The sequence below is a fragment of the Morus notabilis genome, unplaced genomic scaffold, assembly GCF_000414095.1.
Source record: "Morus notabilis unplaced genomic scaffold, ASM41409v2 Scaffold87, whole genome shotgun sequence".
Lineage (NCBI taxonomy): Eukaryota > Viridiplantae > Streptophyta > Magnoliopsida > Rosales > Moraceae > Morus > Morus notabilis.
In genome coordinates, this window is record NW_010366183.1 from 729,785 (window position 1) to 750,276 (window position 20,492).

Below are 20,492 nucleotides of genomic sequence, written 5' to 3' on the forward strand. Positions count from 1 at the left end.
AGGTATATGTTTCAATATATTTGTTTCTTTTGTGAATGAAGCCTCTCCCAAGGAGCTGACCTCTATAGTTAAAATTGGTTGTCCAAGAAGCATATATATTAATATAATGGTCACAAAGAGGATGAATTTTTTTTTTTATATACACATTTTAGACCTTGTTCTTGGATTCCTTATTGTACCTTTACTTAGGCCTCGTTCGCTTCGCGGATTTAAATTTTTAATTTGAGCTGAGATATGACATTTTCTGAGAGTTTTTAACTGTAACAGAAAAAATTAGATGTGATTTTTTCTGAGAGCTTTTAACTGGATAAACTTAAAACTAAAAACTTAAATTTGTGAAATGAACCGGACATTAATTTTGAAATGTGCATACCTTCATAACTAAACGTGGTAAGACTCAATCCAAGTCAATTCAAGATGCTCTTCCTATTTGGGTCTTTGAATTATAGTATTGTACGTTTTTTATTATCAAACTATCATCATATTGGAAAGAAAAAATATGACAATGTTCAAAATAATGATTTCACTCATAAAAATTTAAATTCAACTTTTTGTTATAATATTTTTCTCACAAAAATTCAAAATTTAATATTTTTATTATAGTATTTTTTTCTCACATAAATTTATTTTTCAACTCAAATTCTCTACCTCAAGTCGTGATGAGAACGGACCCGTAGTTTTAGAGAGTTTTTTCTACTCTTATCAAAAAATTCTCCTAACAGTAATAATGGACGTGTGTGAAGGGACTAATTTTCTTAGAAGAGTGAGAAAATTGATGAATTTATCCTTTAAATGTATTGTTCTAAAATTTTTATTATTTACTCTTGATTAATACCCTTTTAACTAATATAATTTTTTTAACTAAAGCGTATTAATTAAGAATAATAAGTGAAAAATTAAGATCCATACATTTTAAGAGGTATTTGCCTTAGAAGATTTTAAATTTAAGACCATATTTTTTTAATTTCATGTTAGTAGTATTCTAATTGCAAATACCAGGTGGCATAAAAACTAAACAAGCCACAAGTCCTTTTTTGCTAACCAAGCAATTCTGCTTCATTTTAAATTGAATTGGTTCTTTTTCTCTCTTTAAAAAAAAAAAAAAAAAAAAAAAAAAGATGGAAGTACTGAAATTGGGTTTTGGTTTTGGCATTTTGCTATTGGGAGTGTGTGACTGCAAGTCAAATTAACCCTATTACTATCTGTTGGCAGCAGTTTCCATTATGTTAATCGTCCTCAAAGTGGTTAAATTTTCACCTAATTAATGAAATTAACATTTGAAGTGAAACAAATTAAAGAAGGGATGGGGACAAATTAAAAATATTATAAACCATATATATATATATATATATATATATATATATTGAGGAGCATTGGAAGAGAGAAGATTCTTGTATAAAGAGAGAGTACTGTTATCTATACTAATCATTATACTTTAGCTTTTAACACAAAAGATGAGTGGAGTGAAGCATAATATGCTGGTAAAAAAGCCATTGCCGACAAGAATTCCTGTCTTTCCACTAAAAATATGAGTAATGGGAAAGAACCAAGGTGGTAAAATAATACCATACTCGATTCCTTCTACTTATCTAGCTACTACAACTTCACTTCTCTGACCAAGGAAAGTGAAAGTTTACCCACTTGATTTTTCACCTATTTACTGTGGTAGAGAGTTAGGTGGAATAATTGAAAATCCAATATTAAAAAAAAAAAAGAAAAAAAGAAAAGAGAGTTCAAATTTCAAATTGCTTTAAAGGGTTTTGTATAATGAGGATGTAAATGGCATTGGACACGAGTTTTTCTTGAAAATTCAGCCTGTTACAATGAAAAAAGATGCTGCATTGAACTTTTCTATAGCTTTACATGATTGAGAAAACTGCTTTATTTGGAGTTCAAAGGACTACTGACTAGCCACTTTCACCACTTTGTCTTGTATCCCTTCACCGATGTTCAATCCCTCTCTTAAGTCTACTTTTACTCAACTATGTTGCACCCTAGTTGGTGCCCATACACAAAGTTTCCAAAATTATTGGGAAAGAAAGAAACTTGACACCACAATTCTCGAATCGGAAATGTCTTAGGTTTTGTTGTTGTTGTGACACGAAGAAATACGAGTATAAAATGGTATGATTTTGGGGAAAAAAAGAAATACGCAAGACTCAATAAGTATATTCTTTATTGTTACATCTTTTAAATTCGTTTTTACATTAAAATACACGTCACATACTTTATTTTTACGTGTTGCATGTGAAAGCAGTCCTTAAAGCGTTTGCCATGATTTCTTATAACAAGCAATAAAGGGATGTGTGAGCTTCATACAAAAATGTTAACTCCCCATCTTTTTTTTTTTTTTGGTTCCATGTGTCTATCTTGGGAACAATAGGCAACAAGAAAAGAAATTGGAAGAGCAATAAAAAAGAAAGAGAAAAAGCCAAAGGAGGAGGAGAAGACGGCGCAAAATTATAACAATTATATCCACAAGTCAGTTTCTCCTTTTGGTCTAAACGGGGAACATATACACTGATTTTAATGTTGGAAGGAAAGAGAATGGATTGGTCCCTAATTTATATTTACCAAAAGTGAGTCATTACATTTTGTAGAGGTTAAAAACTAAGGTGGTGGGGAAAAGTAGTAAAAATACACTAATTCCACTTGCATTTTGGAAACATTCAAATTACAAGAAGAATGGTTCAAGGGCTTTTGGAACAGGAGAGAGCTAAACTGTTGGATGGTGGTGTTTTCTCAGCTCCAACAAATAATCTGAAACCGGAAAAGAAAATCAGGTCGAATTCGCCATGGGATCGCGATCTTGGCTGTGCTCCGCGGCAACAGTCTTACTAAGCTAAGGATCCTTTCACGACCTTTTTCTCAGCAATGGCTTTTGCATGAATGTTCACGAGTTTTGGAATGTTTAAATGAGAAGTTACCCAAAATGCTGATTTGATGTATAGCCCCTCCTGAAGAGCCCTTCCATGAACACCAAAGCTTGGAAAAGGACTTCCACTTCCTTTCATTGTGGGCTCCACTATTTCTCAGACCAAAAAAAAAAAAAAACAAGAGATATGGATGATGAGATAATTGAAAAAAAAAAAAAAAAAAAAAAGAGGAAACAGTTTCAAAGTGCTCCTCCAGCTAAAAAGCTTGTACTCTTTTGGTCCATAAACGAAGGTTGTTGACCCGCACTGCAAAATCCGGCCTGCCATCCGACCAACAATCGCGAGCAAGCTCCGAGTTTCGCCGAACTTTCAAGTCAAATCCTTCTTTGGATCCTTTAGGGATAAAAAAAAATACCCTTTAATCATTGTCCGACAACTTATAATAACAACCGAGAACCAACCATCTTTCTTAAGGTGGTCTATCCAGTGCAACCGTGTGTTTGTCAAATGCTTCTTCTGCCATCAAAAAAAAGATGAAAATTTTCAAAATGATTTGTCTTCAGCCTCTTCAGTTCGACGCAATATTAGTTTATCCAACATCTAAAACAAACGTGCTTAAGATTGACTTTTATTTTACTATGATTAACTCAAACGATATCCATAAAATGTAGACGATTTCATGCAATAATATTTAGATATAGATGAACATACATGAAGTGAGAAAAAAAACAGAAATTAGACTCTAGGTGAAAAGGGTTCCTGGTAAGGTTCAGATTAGTTGACTTTTTTTTGGCTAAGATATGTGTGTGTATATATATGATAGGCAGCTTCATTGAATCAAATAAAACAAATGTCTAAGCAATGGTAATCAAGATATTAGTAACAATTATAAAGACAATATCATTTTGTTTTAAAACCGAAGAAAAACTTAGAAGCAAAGAAGAAAACAATGGAACCTAAGAACAGGATTGTTTTGATAAAAATTGAACAACTTTAGAGATTTGGTTGGACCGTGAAACAGATTCATAATAGAAAAGCAAAAGTTTCAAGGCATAGTCATTCACCTGCAATACAAGCAAATAAACTCAGAATCCCATTGCTATTAGTACTGTTGTTTATTGTTAGTCAAATAATCAAAAGCTCCATAAGCCACTCTGCTAAAAAAAACTCAACACAAGAGGACGAAAAGAAAAAGGAAAATGAGAGCAACAGATTTTTGATGTTGAAACAAAGGAGACATAAAAACCTTCCCCTTTTATAAAATATTATTTAGTACTTGAGGTACAAAATTTTACAATCCTTCCTGGTCTTCTTCTTCTACTTCTAATTTTATGCACCATCCTCTATCTTCTTCACAAACAAGATTTTTCCTTCTTTTTTCTTTTTTTTTGTTTTTTTCCCTGCAAACCCGAAAAACTCAGAAAATCATGCTAAGGTAAAAAGAGGGGTGGCAGTTGCTCCAAATCCTGAGGCCATGGCAGGTTTGCTTACAAAATTCAATCCCTAATCAGTAAAACTCTATTTCTTTCTCCCACCTTTCTGCCCCCCAAAATCATCTAAAAAGTAAGTAATAATAAACAGGTACAACTTAAGAAAAAATAGTAGGGGAAAGAAAGAATTCAATAAATCCTACATTTTTTTTTCAAGTTCCTACTCAGGAAAAGAACCAAGAAAAGAAAAACAAAAAAAAACAAAAAAAAAAAAAAGAATGTCACACTGAGGATGTATCTACAAGAACCTCATTTAGCACATCATCCTCACCGTTTGCCAATGCCAATAGCTCCGCATCCTTTTCTTCATCGCTCGAGAAATCGCGCCTCTCGAGCTTGGAATGCGCTGCGATGAATATCAACTTCTGAGCCTTGTCCATACCAACCCTGGAATGGCCATGAACAGAAGAAGACACCCACCTCAACAATGACCAATTGCATTTGAACCCACAAGAAGTGGCGTTAAGGAATATGAGCCTAACAGCCACTTTCCCCAATGACTTAAACTCATTAAGGTAAGTTTCCCACACAAGTCTACTACTTTGAGGGTTAGCAATTCTCATCTTCCCGGTAATGGGGTCCCTCTCCTTCATCTGAACCGCCCGGGCGTACACCGGATCAAGCCCTTCGGTTCTCCATTTCATGAGCTCCATCAAAGCAATGTGCGCCTCTTCCCTCGAGACAAGCCTCGTTATGAGCTTGTCAACATCCTTCTCTTGCTCGGTCGTCAAGCATTTGAATGGAGGGAGATACTTGCCACTAGTGTCCCTAATCAAGTAAAGCGGATCGAGTATAAACGCTGCAGCCCAAGCGGGGTGATAATTCTTCTTGAACCGTCTCTCAACAATCTTCTCAACCGGCCCTACTTCACCTATGCGGAACTTTGAACACCATTCCCTCACTTTGCTCCTCAGCTCATCCCACAAAGGCAGGCATTGCCCGACTAGCGGTCTCTCCACCTCAATCTCCCGAGCCATGCCCTTGATCAGCTTCACCAAAGAATGAACAGCCTCAACCTCATTCCAAAACCCCACTTCCCCAATCATCTCAGAAACCTCTCTAGCAATAGGCTCCTCCATGGAAGCCAACTTAAACGACTCATCAAGCAGAACCAACTGAAGCGCCCTCGCCGAGTTCAGCACATCCTCAATCATAACGAAAACCGGTTCGAACCTCATGTTTTGCCCATCATAATACTCGGCCAACGGAACTCTTATTAACCCGGCATAGCCATACTCCTGAATTTGATACTTGTGAAAGCTATTCCTAACCTGGGACTTGTTATTAACAAAAGTCGCGATCTTTAGGCAATTCTGTGTAACAGACTTGAACAAAGGAAGCTCTTTACTAAAGTCCTTTATCAAGCTAGTGAAGCCTTGGAATTGACAAGAGAGATTGACCATCCAGTGGTTTTGGCTCTCCAAGCTCCTCAAAGCCTTGGCCTTAAACCTATCAGCGACAATCCCGACACACTGCTGAACAACGTTGCCGCAAATGCCGGTCACGGTTTCCCATAAAACATCCTCGGCATACTTGGAAGGAACAGAACCGGTGACGAAAACCGCCCTGCGGTACAAGCTAGTCCCGTTGGGGAGATTCACCGTTAAATTCACCAAACTATCTTCGCCAAAGCTATTAATGTTTCTCTTCCATCCATCGGAGGAGACTTGGAAGAACATGGCGTCCCGGATTCTGGCCTCGGACTCGGCCTTGGCCTCCTCGAATTTGGCGTCGAGTCGGGAGGTGGTGAATTCGCGGCGGGAAATCGCCGGGAGGCCGACTTGGTTGAGGAAGGCGCGGAACTTGGGGTGGTCGAGGCTGGAGAAGGAGACGGACCCGCAAGAGTCGTAGACCCAGTCGGCAAGGTAGTCGAGTGCCGATTCGATTTGGGTCTTGGAAAGAGCCGGACCGGGAGAGGTTTTGGGGCTCTTCAGCTTCTTCACGCTGTCCTCCAACATGGCCAGAGGACCCAGATCGTCTTTTCCACCGGAAAGCGTCAAATGGTGGTGGTGGTAGGTCAGTAACGGCCCGGGAATTACGGCAGCGGCGGCGGAGGCGGAGGAAGGGGAGAATGGGTCGACGATGGCGAGGGGGGAGACGACGTTGTAGGTGGAAGTGGAAGTGGCCGCAGCGGCGGCGGCGGCGGAGGAGGAGGAGCGTTTGCGGTGGTTGAAGGTGGCGGCGGCGGAGGAGGAGACGGTGGAGATGGGTTTGGCAACGGAGGAGTTGAAGTTGGAGCAAGTGCCGCGCTTGAGATGCTCGGAGGCGGTGCGGGAAGGGTTGGAGGCGGAGAAAACGGCGTCGCATAAGGAGCAACGGAGCTTCACGGCTTTAGGAAGACCGGTGTCGGTGTTGTGGACGAGTAAAGGCTCCAGGTGAGCCCAGTACCACGCTCCTTTCCCCTTTATCGCCTTCGTACGGACCATTACCAAACCTTCGTAACGCTTCTGCACCGCCTTCGCCGCCGCCTCCTCCGCCGCCGACGTGTCCGCTGCCGCCGCCGTTGCTGTTGTTGTAGTTGTTGTTGTACTAGTGTTAGTGTTAGTGGCCGCCATTGGAGGAGCTTAAATTCTTTTTTTTTATAAAAGAACGACAAAGATGACAACTTTCTTTTTTTCGTTTTCTCCTCCCTGGGTTCTGTTTAGTCGTCGTTTTTTATTTTCACGTCGGCTGAAACGACGGCGTTTCTGTCGCATTGTTTAGCATGCACGACGGTGGCCGGAACTTGAAAATCCGGCGAGTTCCCATTGCCGGAGAACTACAACCGATCTTTCTGAATTTTTTCTCTGTTTTTTTTTTTTTTGTTTGGAGACACTGAGATGATTCAGTTCAGTTCAACTGCTGTGTTGAAAGACGAAGAAGTCTTTAGAGAGAGAGGGATAGAGAAATAGAGGAGAGAGAACGGAACATAGTACAGGAGAGGTTTTGGCAGGAGATAACACGCGCTGACACGCGCCATCATTGTGCGCGTGGGGGAAGAGATCGCCCACGTCGAAGGAAACTGCGACGCTTGAGGTAATAATTCGGAGTCCCACGGACGAGAACAGTTGCTGACATAAATCATCACCCTCTCTTGATTGGAGCGTGACGAACACGTGCCTTTTGATGGATTTCAGAATTTGAAGAAAGCTATAAGCTAGCTAGCTAGCTCCCAAGTCCAACTTCATGTTTGTTTGCTTTATTAATTTCTTTTCCTTTTTTTCTTTTTTTTTTTTCTTCTTTTTGGTGTTGTTGGGGTCTTGTTTGTGGGGTCTTTGTAGGGAAGGGGTTTTTCTTGTCTGCTTCTTTCTTCTTTTTTTTTTCCTCTTTTCCATTTTCTTTAACCCAAATATACATAAAAAATTGATATGCAAATCAAAATGTGAAATTTATTTCTTTTTTGTGTGTATCACAAAAATATGTAATTTGGGTTTCCTTTTTGTGACTTGTTCATATGGTTTTTTTATTCAGAATGTAGACATAAAAGGGCAACCTAGGAATTTAAATGAATTCCAACTAGTTCTAATTGTGGGGTCGGTGTTGACCAGGACAAGCGAGAGAATTGGCCTGAAAAAGTTCACCAACTGCCATATGCAAAATTTATGCAATCAAGGATTGGATTTCTTTTTTTCTTTTTTCTTTTTTATTTTATTACTCCTATTTTTTTTATAATATCCCCGTCCCATGGAAAAGATTTGCATGACCCAATTGGTTCCCGGATTATATATGCTTTTTTTTTGCTCTATTTTTTCTTGGTTAAGAGTGGGAGTTCATTTTAGATTTTTATTTGTTTGCCAACATGAAAAATATTTGAAAGTCATGCTAAACCCCTTATCATGGTCACATCTTGTCACCAATACATAACCATCATAAACAACTTGCATAACTCCTTTATTTATTTAACTTTCATAATGCCCTATTTAGCAAAAAAAAAATGCATAATCCCTAAGATTGTATGTTAAGTAATCTTCTTATGCTCCTTTTTTTCCTGAAAAAAAAGATTTAACGCAGAAAATTTAATACAAAAAAAAATACTCTACTTTTCCTCCTTCACCACCAGTCCATACTTTCAATATTTATTTGTAAGTCCTTGTCAAACAATAATATTTCTCCCAGAATGTGACATCACTGTTCAAGCAAGTTACTATACCATGTTTTTTTTTTTTTTTTAATTGTTCCCTCTTTTTCATTTAGAAACTATCGTCTATTGTTGTTTTCATAGTAGTTTGCCAATTGCCCAACAGCCCAAAAATATAGTAGGAGGGGGCTACAGGGGTGTTCGTGGTCGGTTCAGATGGTTTTTTTTTTTTTTAAATTTATTAATTAAATCAAAAATAATATTTTTTTAGATGGTTTGGGCAGTTTAATATTTTTAACAAAAATTAAATTAAACCAAATCACTCATAAACGGTTTGGACGGTTTAAATTTAAGACTAAAATAATTTTTAATAATTCATAGAAATTATAAGATCGTTAATTAAAAAAAATAAAAATAAGATTCAAGTTTACAATATAACTCAAAATAGCAAATGTCTAAAAATTTACCATTTAAAGTTGTAATACAAACCAACAAAAATATAATATGGTGTATTTTATAAATGTGAAACCTTTATTATGATCAATAAAAATTAAAATAAATATAAAAACATTTTAAAAATTAAAAAAATTATATATGTATATTTTTAGGTAAATTATTGAGCAGTTTTGAGAGTCCAAACCATAAACCAAACCACCCAAAAAAATAAGATTAAAAAATTGACCAAACCACCTAATAATTCAAAGATAATTAACGATTTGGTTTGGTTTTGTATGGATTTGACTGTTTTTATAATTTGGCGGATTTTTTGAACACCCCTTGAGGGCCAAAAAAAAAACAAGAACAAAGTACAAGTTCATTGAGAATTAAGGATCCCTTTAGTTCATGAGTTCAAGTCAATAATTTTGATTTTGAATTCAAATTTTATAAAAGAATCTATTGATGATAACTTTTTTTATTCAATTTTTGTTGTGAGAAAACACTTTAACAAAATCATAATCATAATTTTAAATAAATGAATCAAACAAGTCCTAAGTGAATCATCCTCAAAATAAAAGCACTTGAAAAAAAACACTAAAAGCAACCAAATAAGATATAAAATAATTAAACTATCATAATTAAAACTAATTGAAGTTGTCAATAATATACATGTCATATTAGTCAATTTCTCATCCAGTCAATAACCACATGCCCCAACTGTAATACTTACACACCTTCTGATGTAAGCAAAATACTGAATCCATAAATTTGGATTCCATGCCTTTGGTCATAATTGGTTGTTTTTCATTAAATACTCTAGGTATATGATAATCATTTAATTAACATAGGGGATTTGATTTGGTGTATTCTCTCTCTCTCTCTCTCTCTCTCTCTCTTAGGGAATTTGGTGTATTCTTAATGCCTATATTCTCTTTTAAGTGTTAATTCCTATATTTTGCAAGAAAATAGATACCAAAAGAAAGGTCAAATTCGAATTAATCATAAACATGGGGACATGGCTCATAAATTACTAAATTAGTCATTTTCAGAACTTTTGTTGCTCACTAGAAATTTCATTTTCCATGCAAACTCTTTCTCCAAGGTCTTTGTCCCTAATTCCACTCTCATTTGGATCTCAATTTCTCAGTTCTTTTCGCTTGGCTAATTGAGGTTTTCTGTTAGGTAGTTGGAATTGACTTTGACGGATACTATAAGTATTAATAGAACCTCATATCATATAAACAATAACCACTAGGTTTAAAATAATCAATGTTATAATAATGTACATTTTCCCGTTTCAGCTTGGCTAATGAAAGCCGTATTATATATTTATACAAACTGATTTATATACATGTGTATATGAATATACATTAAAACATGTTAATTTTGGTTATAAAAAAGTATATGTTAATTTTGTTCCTCGCGGTATTTTGCGGGACAAAAATAAAATAAAAGGGAAGCCTTTCCCTTTTTGTAATTTAACACGATACAACCTTTTGTTTTCAATAAAATTGGTTTAATTGGAAAAAAAAAAATTAATCAATAGAAAAAAGAAACTTGTGGAACAAACTAATTAACATTTTTTTTTTGTTTTTTGGAGGGGTGAACGAATTGATTAGTAAAGAACTATTTTATTAAGAAAAGGGAAAATATATTTCAAAGTATAAAAAAATACAATACAATCCATACACATTGTTCCCATCACTGAAAACTTAACATTAATAAATAATCGACTCCATCAATAAATTTGAATAAAGTTTAAGGAAAAATAGTATGTTCCGAACCCCAAAACAGAAAAACGTCCAAAAAGATACATTAAAATTTGACCATACATGTGGCTATTTAATAGATCTTCTATAGTGGACGAAAAATCCAACCAATTGATGTGAAAAAATCCATAGCACAAATTCTATACAAAACAACAGATCCTATGGATGAAAAAGATAACCAAACGGAAAATAGACAAGACAATAACTCAAATCAATTGGGAGAAGAACCAATGCTATTACGAACTAAAGATGAGAAAAAAATTTATGTCATAAATCAAGACAAAAAAAAAAGAGAGACCCTTAAAAAAACGACTATATATACATCATAGATATATATATATATATATATATATATTTGGTGAGGACACAGATGAAATTATTTGTTTATTATTATTATCATTATATATTTTATATTTTTGGTGACACAAATGAAAAACACCTTGTTAAATGATAAGTAGGTTATTCAACCCTAGGCTACCTTTCTTTTCCTCGGAGAAAAGAGGCAGATGCCACACATATATAAGTATAGATATTAAAAAAAAATACATTACCGTTGAAATATGGTAATAACTAATAATACTAACGTAGGAATTTTTTTAATCAGAAAAGCACCTGTCACTTTTATTGCATATATTGGACACATAATACTTTTTAAAAAAACAAAAACAGTAATAATCATAATAATTATATGACACGAACTTATATCACAAACTTATGATGATACATAACTTATTGTTGAGTCACAAAGTTTTTTTTTTTTTTTTTTAATAATTTGTTGAGTCACAAAGTTGTTTTAAGTTTATCTTCTTTCCCTTTTCTTAAATATATTTTTTTTTTCTTGTCCTCATGATAATTATGATTGCTATGAATTTTTACAACAAAAAGTAATCTCTCCTATTTCCTGAATCCTCCTTTTTCTACTTTTTGAATTACATTCATCATGTATTTGGCTCTCCATTTTATTACTAGAAGATCATGTATGGGCATAACGAGCACAAACCTCCCAAACTATTCCTTGCATGCACTAAACCCTAAACCTTTTAGTTTTACTATTATGGTAACGTATGAAAGCATTTTAGGGTTCATTTTTATGGCGTTTCTCATATCACATTAAAAATTATATAAAATTAAGAAAAAGTATAATAATTTGACGAAACTTTAATTCAATACACATGTTATATTTATATGTTATGTATACTTTTTTAATCTCATGTGATTTTGACCAACTCTAACAGTTAGAAACTAACACTATCGATAATAAGGCTCATCGGAAAAAGTCCCTTCTCCTTAAAGCTCTTTTTTTCCCTTCATTTTCTTTTTTTTTTTTTAATTTGGGCAATGAGTTAAAGCTACTAGTTTTGTAATTGTTTGTCCAACTAAATCTCAAACTTTGTTAAAACCACTTCGACGTGTTTGTCAGCAACGATACCTGGACTTTATTTCTCGATAAGATACTGCTACCAGCTTCTAAATGAAATTGAACACAAATTAAAATCTTCTATTTCTCCATTATTTTCATAATTTATTTCCTTCCATGCTTATTTGGGCCACAAGATGCAGCTTCTAATTGCAGTCTTTTAAAGCCAAAATAAATAAATAAAGGACAACATAAAATAAAGAGTCGTATACTCGTATTACATATATTATAAGTTATAATTAGGCGATAAAAATTCGTTCTCTATTTGAGATGGAATTATTATATCTTTAACAATTAGCAATTTTGCTACATAATCATTTTTAATTTTTATCACATATATGACAACCTTATATACACCCCTTTTCCAGCTTTATATGGTTGAAACTTCTTCTCTCTTTCTTGTTTAATTATTTATAGAAGAATACACAACCACAATATTTTTCTTTTCCTGATTGTACTGAATAAGTATATTTATGTCATGCAGCTTGGCTTTAAATTATTGAAGCTTGAATTGTGGTAAAGGGGAGCTTTCTGTTAGTTTTTTTTTTTTTTTTTTTTTTTTTTTTTTTTGGAAAAAGCTTTTTTTTTTGGTAGAAAGCTTTCTATTTGTTGAGATATATACAAAGTTGATATGGGAGGGGTGTGGAAAATCATGACCAAAAATGAGAAGCAGAAGAAAAGCTAAAATAATAATGAAAGTAAGGAGAATTTTATATAGACTGTCAGATTTTCCTTAAAATTTTGTTAAATTTACATATATTTTATGTTTCAACAATATGAATTCTAATGTGGATATAAAAACCCTAATATATGAGTTCCTTTTATTCATTTGGATGCCTATGATTAGCAAAAGGATGCGAGCCACGTGTAGGGCATGGATTGAGAAGCTGAGAGGGCCCCACAAATGATGCCCCCATAAAAGAAAGCCTTAAAGTCCATGAAATTATGAGAAAGCTCATTTGCAATTTCCCCTCCTTTTAAAAAGTTGAGGGGAGGAAAAATAAAAAAGAAGGGGGAAATTTAGAGCAATATTGCAGTTCTAAAACATTGAAAGCTGAAACTTGTTTTTGCAATTACAAACAGCTGGCGAGATCAACGACATGATTATTGGGCCCACCATACACGCATAGTAAGAATTGTACTACCATGTGTGTGTGTGTGTATATATCTATATGTAAGCATCACACGCTCTCATAAAATACATGAATTCACACACTATTGCATAAGAGTATCTGATTGGATTTTTCTTCGTCTTTTTATTTTTAATTGTAATTTTTTTTTTTTGGTTTTTGCTTGTGTACTGTGTGATTGATACTGATAATGATGATTGTTGGTATTGGGGATGGCATAATTTGTGTCCCCTTAAAGAGGACGAGAAACATGAGCCTAATTCCCTACTAGAGAGGTCCAATGGTGCAGGGAATTATCTATATGTTCTCTTTTGTAAAAAATAATACACGGTTAATTTATTTAATAGAAAATTTGAACATAAATTCAAATTTTATGTTAGAGAAAATACTTTAATAATAAAATTTAAATAGTGTCTATTGGATTAAGCTGAATTCTACATTAATTAAATTGGCCAAGAACGGTGTATGGAATAGTTATTCGCTTACAGGTGACTTGAAAATGAAAAATATTGAGGTCTCGTTCGTTTCGCTGATTCGAGTTTAGAATTTGAGTTGAGATGTAATTGTATGTGAGAGCTTTTTATTGTAGTAAAAAAATTAAATGTGATTGTTTGTGAGAACTTTTTACTGTAACAAAACTCAAATTCTAAACTCGAATTAGCGAAACGAACGAGGCCTGAGTATATTTAGAACTCGTTCTAAAATAATTTTATTTTCTGTATGAAAATGAAAATGAAAATGAAAATAAAAATAGTTTCATTTTTAAGTAAAAATTATTTTTAAAAATGCGTTTGATAGTTATTTTTCAGAAATTATTTTCAATTTTAAAAAATTGAAACTGTGTGTTTGATAGTGTCGGCAAATCAGAACAAAGTTCAGCAAAATGTTCTTGTGATCCGATTCATCTAAATTGAGGAGGAAAAATAAAAGAAAAAGGAAGAAACCCAAATAAACAAACCCAGCCCCTTAGATAGAAAAAAAAAAAAAAGAAAAAAAAAAAGAAGAAATGAAAAGGAAAAGAAAGAACCCAGCCCCTAAGATCACCAAAGCCATATCCTCATCAAACCCAGGTAAAGTTATAGTAAAAAAAAAATCACAAAATATATATAGAAACTTAAAGAATAACCTTTAAAAAATTTCAACTTCAAATTTGAGTGAATGAAAAAGAAAACTCATAAAGTTTTGAGTCTGAAAATCCAAACTGCCCACGTCGCTTCCTAACTCATGAGTACGCTTCTTCTTCCTCACTTTCTTCCCTTCCTAATCTGCGAACGTTTGGATCATCACCGGCACATAGACTTGCTATGAGGACCCCACACTACATCCCAGCCCTCTAAAAATCGCCGAAGAAAAGTTGTTGTTCTTCTTCTTGACGTTGTTCATGGCCATTGCGGTTTCATTGCCGTTGTTGTTGGAGAGAAAAAAAAATGGGAGTTTGAGGGAGTGAAGAGTGAAGAGAACGGCGAGAGGGAGAGAACAGAACGGCGAAGAGGGAGAGAAGAGAACGACAAGATAACAGCAAGAGGGAGAGAAGAGAATGGCACAGCGGGAGAGAAGAACGGCGAGAGGTAGAGGAGAACGGCCGGAGAAAATGAAAAGGGAAAAAATGAAAACAGATTTAATCCGTTTTCAAAAAAGCATGAGTTTTTGGGAATAATACAAAAACGTTTTTGTTTTTTTATTTTGGTACTATGCTTTCCCAAATGCGGTTTCATGTCTAGTTTCAATTTTTTTTTCTTAAAAAACGTGAAAAAGTTTTCAAAACCGAAAACAAACGCGCCCATTATTTTTTAGTTTAGCATATTCTCAAGGGAGATTTATGAAGACCACAAAGTTTTATAATTTTTTTTTTTTTTTGGAAAAAATATCATTATCTATTTTATCCTTTAAAAAAAAAGAAGAATATTACTTTTAGGATATTTAAAATGCCTGCGTTACCCCGGTTTACTATTGGTAACCGCTGGTTTGCTTTTGGCATATGAGTAGATAATTTTTGATACATTAATCGTATACCCCGGTAGTTTCTGATACACGGATTGTCTAACCACTTTTCGCAAATCAATTTCTCAGCACCAAAGTCTCGAAGGGTGGCCTTGCTCTTTGCCCATAAGTGGATAACCAAGCAGCATGCTAGTTTGTCATGTCATCGACTGTAGCCAGTCAAGTTACCGGAGGTAGTCTATCATATTGCTGGTAATATCATACTGTGATAGTGGCGATAACTTTGTTGGAATAACAAAATACAAACGCGTAACAAGGCCAAAACAGAGAGAGAGAGAGAGAGAGAGAGAGACATGTAGGTTAGCTCCTCGCAATGCCAGGATACGCTCGTTGCCTTGTACATTCATCGTCAATGTTGTTGATGTTCCGAAAAGAGAGAGAGATAATATTTTCACAAGAAAAAATCACAAGGATAGAGTTATATGCAAAGTTGATTATTATATTGAAAATTTGAAATACAATGGCAAGAATCAAAATCAACTACTTTCTTTAAGTGTCATTTCTTGTAATTTCCCTCTTTCCTGAGCCCGTTTGATTTGAGGATTCGTTTTCTGATTCGAATTATGGTTCATGATTTGCTACAGTATTTTCTCTCATAAAAAATACACGTAAATTAAAAATGATTCTAATCTCATAGTTCTAATCCATGAACCAAACGAGCTTAAGTGAAAGAGTGCCATTTCAACATCTTTCTTTTAACTCTAAGACTCATTCATTTTATAATTAGAATTATAACTCAAAACATTTTATTACAATATATTTTTTAAAAAAAAATTCAAATTTAATTTTTTTGATACAATGTTTTCTCACATAAATTTACATTTCAATCTGAGTTCTGAATCGCAAAATAAATGAGTCATAAGTTAACCTTTTAAAAAAAAAAATACAAATATATTTTAGAATGTATATGTCTTGAATTTTTACTCTTATACTTAATTAATACTCTTTAATTAAAAAAAGTATTAAAAATAAGTTCACTAATTTTCTTTTTAGGGTGTTTGTGTTGTGTGAGAAAAAATAAAAAAATTAAACAAAATACCTCTGTTGTCACGTGTCAAGCTGAGAGAATGCCACGTACATCCGTTCAAAACCACAAGTTACTGTCTTCAGTTCCCTCTCTTTTTCCTCCGTCTCTTCCAACTTCTCCTCTCTCTCTCTCTCTCTCTCCCTTAAAATACGCACCCCTGGCTCACATTATCCGTTCCTACCCGGCGCATGTTAGCAAGCACCTGCCATTTCGGTCATCTATTACCATGACCATGACCTCCTCCGTTCAACCGGGTCGAGTAAGGGTCCTCAAGGAAGGTCGTAGACCGTCAGATGGGAAGGCTGCGGGTCCCGTCGTTTACTGGATGTTCAGAGATCAACGGTCGAGGGACAACTGGGCGCTGATCCACGCCGTTGATCAGGCCAACAAGGCCAACGTCCCCGTCGCCGTTGCTTTCAATCTCTTCGACCAGTTTAAGGGCGCCAAAGCTCGGCATCTCGGGTTTATGCTCAGGGCTTTGCAAAAATTGTGTCTTTCTCTTCAACAGACTCTTCAAATTCCATTCTTTTTGTTCCGGGTATGTTCAAGATCATATTTTTTAATGCCCATTTGGTGGTTTTTTTTTTCCACCTGAATTTAAACGTGAAAGTTATGCTAAATCATGGGTTCTGTTTTTTTTTTAAGCAAATTTTAATACCAAGTAACAGTAATGGTTTTGTTCTGTTATAATTGGGGTGATAAACACTTGCGGAAGTTGCTCATGTATTGTAGTCAACAACATATATTGAAAATTGGTGGTCAAAACTTGATAAACGAGTTGGTTTCCCTAGCATTTTGTGAATGTTTGTCAAATTTTAGCACAAACCGATGTGATAATGGCTTTGTTAGATAACATTTAAGTTACTTGTTCATGTCTGTATTTTAACCAATTAACAATAGGTGGTCAAAACATGGTAAACAAGTTTGTGCTTGTAGCGTTATGCGACGTTTACAATCTGGAATGCTTCTATGGGATAATTTGTAGGGAGAAGCTGAAGATACTATACCGAATTTCTTGAGTGAGTGTGGGGCTTCGCTTCTAGTTACGGACTTTTCTCCACTACGCGAAGTTAGGAAATGTAAGGAGGATATTTGCAAAAGGGTTGGTGATTCTGTGAGTGTTCATGAAGTTGATGCTCATAATGTGGTACCTGCTTGGTTGGCATCCGAGAAATTGGAATATAGTGCTAAGACCATCAGGAGTAAGATAAACAAGAGGCTTCCCGAATACCTCATTGATTTTCCTACCCTTGAGCCGCCTGTTAGGAAATGGGATTCCACAAATCATGTGATTGTCTGGGACGAAATCATTGCCGAGGCTTTGAGGTTAGATGCCAAATTTAGTTTTGATATGTTGGATTTTTTTTGAAATTGTGCTCTTGACGTTGTTGTCTCTAATTAGGAAAGGGGCAGAAGTTCCTGAAATTGCATGGTGTGAACCCGGTGAGAAGGCAGCAATGGAGGTTTTGATGGGTAGTAAGAATGGATTCTTGACGAAGAGGTTGAAGAATTATTCGACAGACAGGAATAATCCCTTGAAACCTAGTGCGCTTTCTGGCCTTTCTCCCTATTTGCATTTTGGACAAATATCTGCACAGAGGTGCGCCTTAGAGGCTCGTGCTGTTCGCAAGCTTAGTCCTCAGGTTAGTGATGTCAAATTCTTGGAACATTATTGGCTGCAGAAAGCTTGCTTAATCATGGTTATATTGCTTTTCATTTGGTGCTTTATTGCATCTGGTACTTAAGTTAATCTGTGTTTCTCTCCATCTACTTGATATTCAAGGCAGTGGACACATTTTTGGAGGAGTTGATCGTCCGCAGAGAACTTGCTGATAACTTCTGCTATTACCAGCCACATTATGATTCACTTAAAGGAGCATGGGAATGGGCACGCAAGACTTTGATGGACCATGCTTCTGATAAGCGAGAACATCTTTATACGTGAGCAATCTTTTGTTTCTACTGCTGATATCTGTTCGAGAACTCATTGTTTCGAAGTCTTTAATAACAATTCAATTTGCAGGAGAGAGCAACTGGAGAAGGCACAAACATCTGATCCTGTAAGTTAACTTGTTCTTTATAGTTCTATTTTGAATGATAAGTTTTTTCTTGCAGCTTAACTTTACTAACTTCCCCTCTTCTTGTTTCGACTCTTAAATTTATAAAGATCCGCTAATTCTCATCATGGTAATTATACATTCTCTTGCCCATTCTTTCAATAACATACTCCTATGTTATTACTATTCAGCTCTGGAATGCTTCTCAATTAGAGATGGTGCACCACGGAAAGATGCATGGATTTATGCGGCAAGTAAACCTTTGATGTATTTGTCTATTTTTCATAGTTTGACGCCTTAGTACTGTGATTTTGACACAGCATTTCATTTTTGCAGCAAGAGTTAACAATAGTATTTGCTTGTTTTTCCATACGTGCACTTTTATTTCTTCCAATTTAACGGACAATGTTGCATTTTTGTGCAGGATGTATTGGGCAAAGAAGATTCTTGAGTGGACAAGAAGACCTGAAGAAGCTCTTGAGATATCTATATATTTAAATGACAAGGTAATTCAACTACTACCATGTAATGGTTCTTGGTGTTAGATTTCAATTGTTGTTAAGAATTGAGCAATTGTTAGAGAATGCTCAAGGTCACACTAAAATGAAAGCTAAGAAAGAACAGTTCAATTGGAAGGCTAATGAAAGATTATCATGAACTCTTACGTCAACTCTTTCTTTGCAGTATGAAATAGATGGAAGGGATCCAAATGGGTACGTGGGTTGCATGTGGTCAATCTGTGGTGTTCATGACCAGGTTTGTTTCCATTATATTCTTGATTTCTTGTTCAACTTTCTATTTTGGAGGAGCAAAGTTGGGGAAATTTTAAAATATTCCCCTTGTTTTGTCTTAATTGGGTGAGTTGTTCTCATATTTGTCAAGAAATTTCTCAAGAAGATATAACCATTACGTGTTTTATAGGTGGTTGTAGACCACATTACTATCAGTTTTAATGGACTCAACATGAAGAACTAGATGTTTTCTCATTTCCTTTTACGTGGTTATGACTTCTTTAGTTAAGCAGACATGAAATAGGACCAATTCATTTCTCAGCATCAAATTCCTCTCTCTAATATATATATATTTTTTTCCTGGCAAATTCAGGGTTGGCGGGAACGACCAGTGTTCGGGAAGATACGTTACATGAATTTTGCAGGGTGCAAAAGGAAATTTGATGTTGATGGTTACATTGCCTACGTCAAGAGGCTTGTGGGCGAAATCAAGAAGAGAAAACCAGAGAATCAGCTCAATGGAAAGGCTAAGGAACTCCGTAGTTAGCAGCTTCAGCTTCTAACTGACTTAACTATAAAACATTAGTCTTCACTTTATTACCAAAAAAAAAAAAAAGGAGAGAGAAAATATTAATACTTAGCAACCACAGTTTAGCTTATTTGAAAGTTAAGACAAGGGGAAAAAAATGTTTGAAGCTCATGTTTTTATTGATTGAATTGAAGATCTGTGTTTTTTGATGTCTTAGACTAAGTTCATCGTGACTTGAGTTGTGTATGTGAGAATAAAACACTATAGTAAAAAAGTTAAATTTAAATTTATGTGAGAAAAAATATTGTAATAATATAGCTTGCGTCATGAAATGAATAAGATTTTACTTTTCTCATTTAATGTTTTTTATTGTTTGTCTTCAATATATTGCAGCGGGTGTGTACAGATTGCAGAGCCTAAAGAAGAATTATTTATATCATGTGCAAGTACTTAACTGCTAACAAGTAACAAGATACTCCGTTCATTTTATTGAGTTTTGTTACAGTAAAAAATTTTCAAAAACAGTCATATTTAACTTTTTTGTTATAATAAAAAATTTTCACATACAATCACATCTCAATTTAAATTAAAAACTCAAATCAGTAAACTAAATAGACTTATAATAAATTAAGAAATTAAAAATTCTAACGGGACAAATGACACGTAATACCATCATGTAAAACATCACATCACTTGATTTGATACTTATTAAAAGTGTCGGTGATTGATAGAGGTGATGAAACATGCTTCTTCTTTTTCTTCAAAAAAAAAAAAAAAAAAGAAAAGAAAAAATGACCATGCTTAAGAAGTTGCTATCAGTTCCAGTAAAGAATATGAAAGCATGAATAAAAAAGGTGCAGCTGTGACTCTTCTTGGATTCAATCAAAATCACATCGTAATGAACTCTGCAAAACTAACAGAATGCGATAAAGATATAACAGTTTCAAACAGTCGGTTAGGAATATTTTCC

General features: G+C 34.8%; 2 protein-coding genes across 3 annotated transcripts; one reads left to right on the forward strand and one right to left on the reverse strand.

Annotated features, from left to right (window-relative positions):
* Positions 1 to 3,122: 3,122 nt before the first annotated feature.
* On the reverse strand, positions 3,123 to 7,241 carry LOC21412565. 2 transcript variants are annotated; one of them, XM_024173295.1, is made up of 2 exons: positions 4,638 to 7,241; positions 3,123 to 3,392 (listed from the first exon to the last, which is right to left on the reverse strand). In XM_024173295.1, exons 1-2 carry the CDS (start codon positions 6,919 to 6,921, stop codon positions 3,346 to 3,348), a joined length of 2,331 nt encoding a protein of 776 aa, XP_024029063.1. In that variant the 5' UTR covers positions 6,922 to 7,241; the 3' UTR covers positions 3,123 to 3,345. The 2 variants fall into 2 exon arrangements, with proteins under 2 accessions (XP_024029063.1, XP_024029062.1); XM_024173294.1 differs by lacking the exon at positions 3,123 to 3,392 and having other exon boundaries at positions 4,113 to 7,241.
* A 9,114-nt stretch (positions 7,242 to 16,355) lies between these two features.
* On the forward strand, positions 16,356 to 19,801 carry LOC112093873 (deoxyribodipyrimidine photo-lyase). The gene is made up of 9 exons (XM_024173304.1): positions 16,356 to 16,743; positions 17,191 to 17,531; positions 17,608 to 17,848; positions 17,989 to 18,146; positions 18,229 to 18,265; positions 18,454 to 18,512; positions 18,687 to 18,768; positions 18,947 to 19,018; positions 19,367 to 19,801. Exons 1-9 carry the CDS (start codon positions 16,432 to 16,434, stop codon positions 19,538 to 19,540), a joined length of 1,476 nt encoding a protein of 491 aa, XP_024029072.1. The 5' UTR covers positions 16,356 to 16,431; the 3' UTR covers positions 19,541 to 19,801.
* Positions 19,802 to 20,492: the final 691 nt, after the last annotated feature.

Excerpts from the sequence above, each read along its gene's own strand:
- LOC21412565 (XM_024173294.1), bottom strand. The coding sequence starts at position 6,921 with ATGGCGGCCACTAACACTAACACTAGTACAACAACAACTACAACAACA.
- LOC112093873 (XM_024173304.1), top strand. The coding sequence starts at position 16,432 with ATGACCATGACCTCCTCCGTTCAACCGGGTCGAGTAAGGGTCCTCAAG. Across the intron at positions 17,532-17,607 it reads ATCATTGCCGAGGCTTTGAG|GAAAGGGGCAGAAGTTCCTG; the intron begins GTTAGATGCCAA and ends GTCTCTAATTAG. Across the intron at positions 18,513-18,686 it reads AAGATGCATGGATTTATGCG|GATGTATTGGGCAAAGAAGA; the intron begins GCAAGTAAACCT and ends ATTTTTGTGCAG.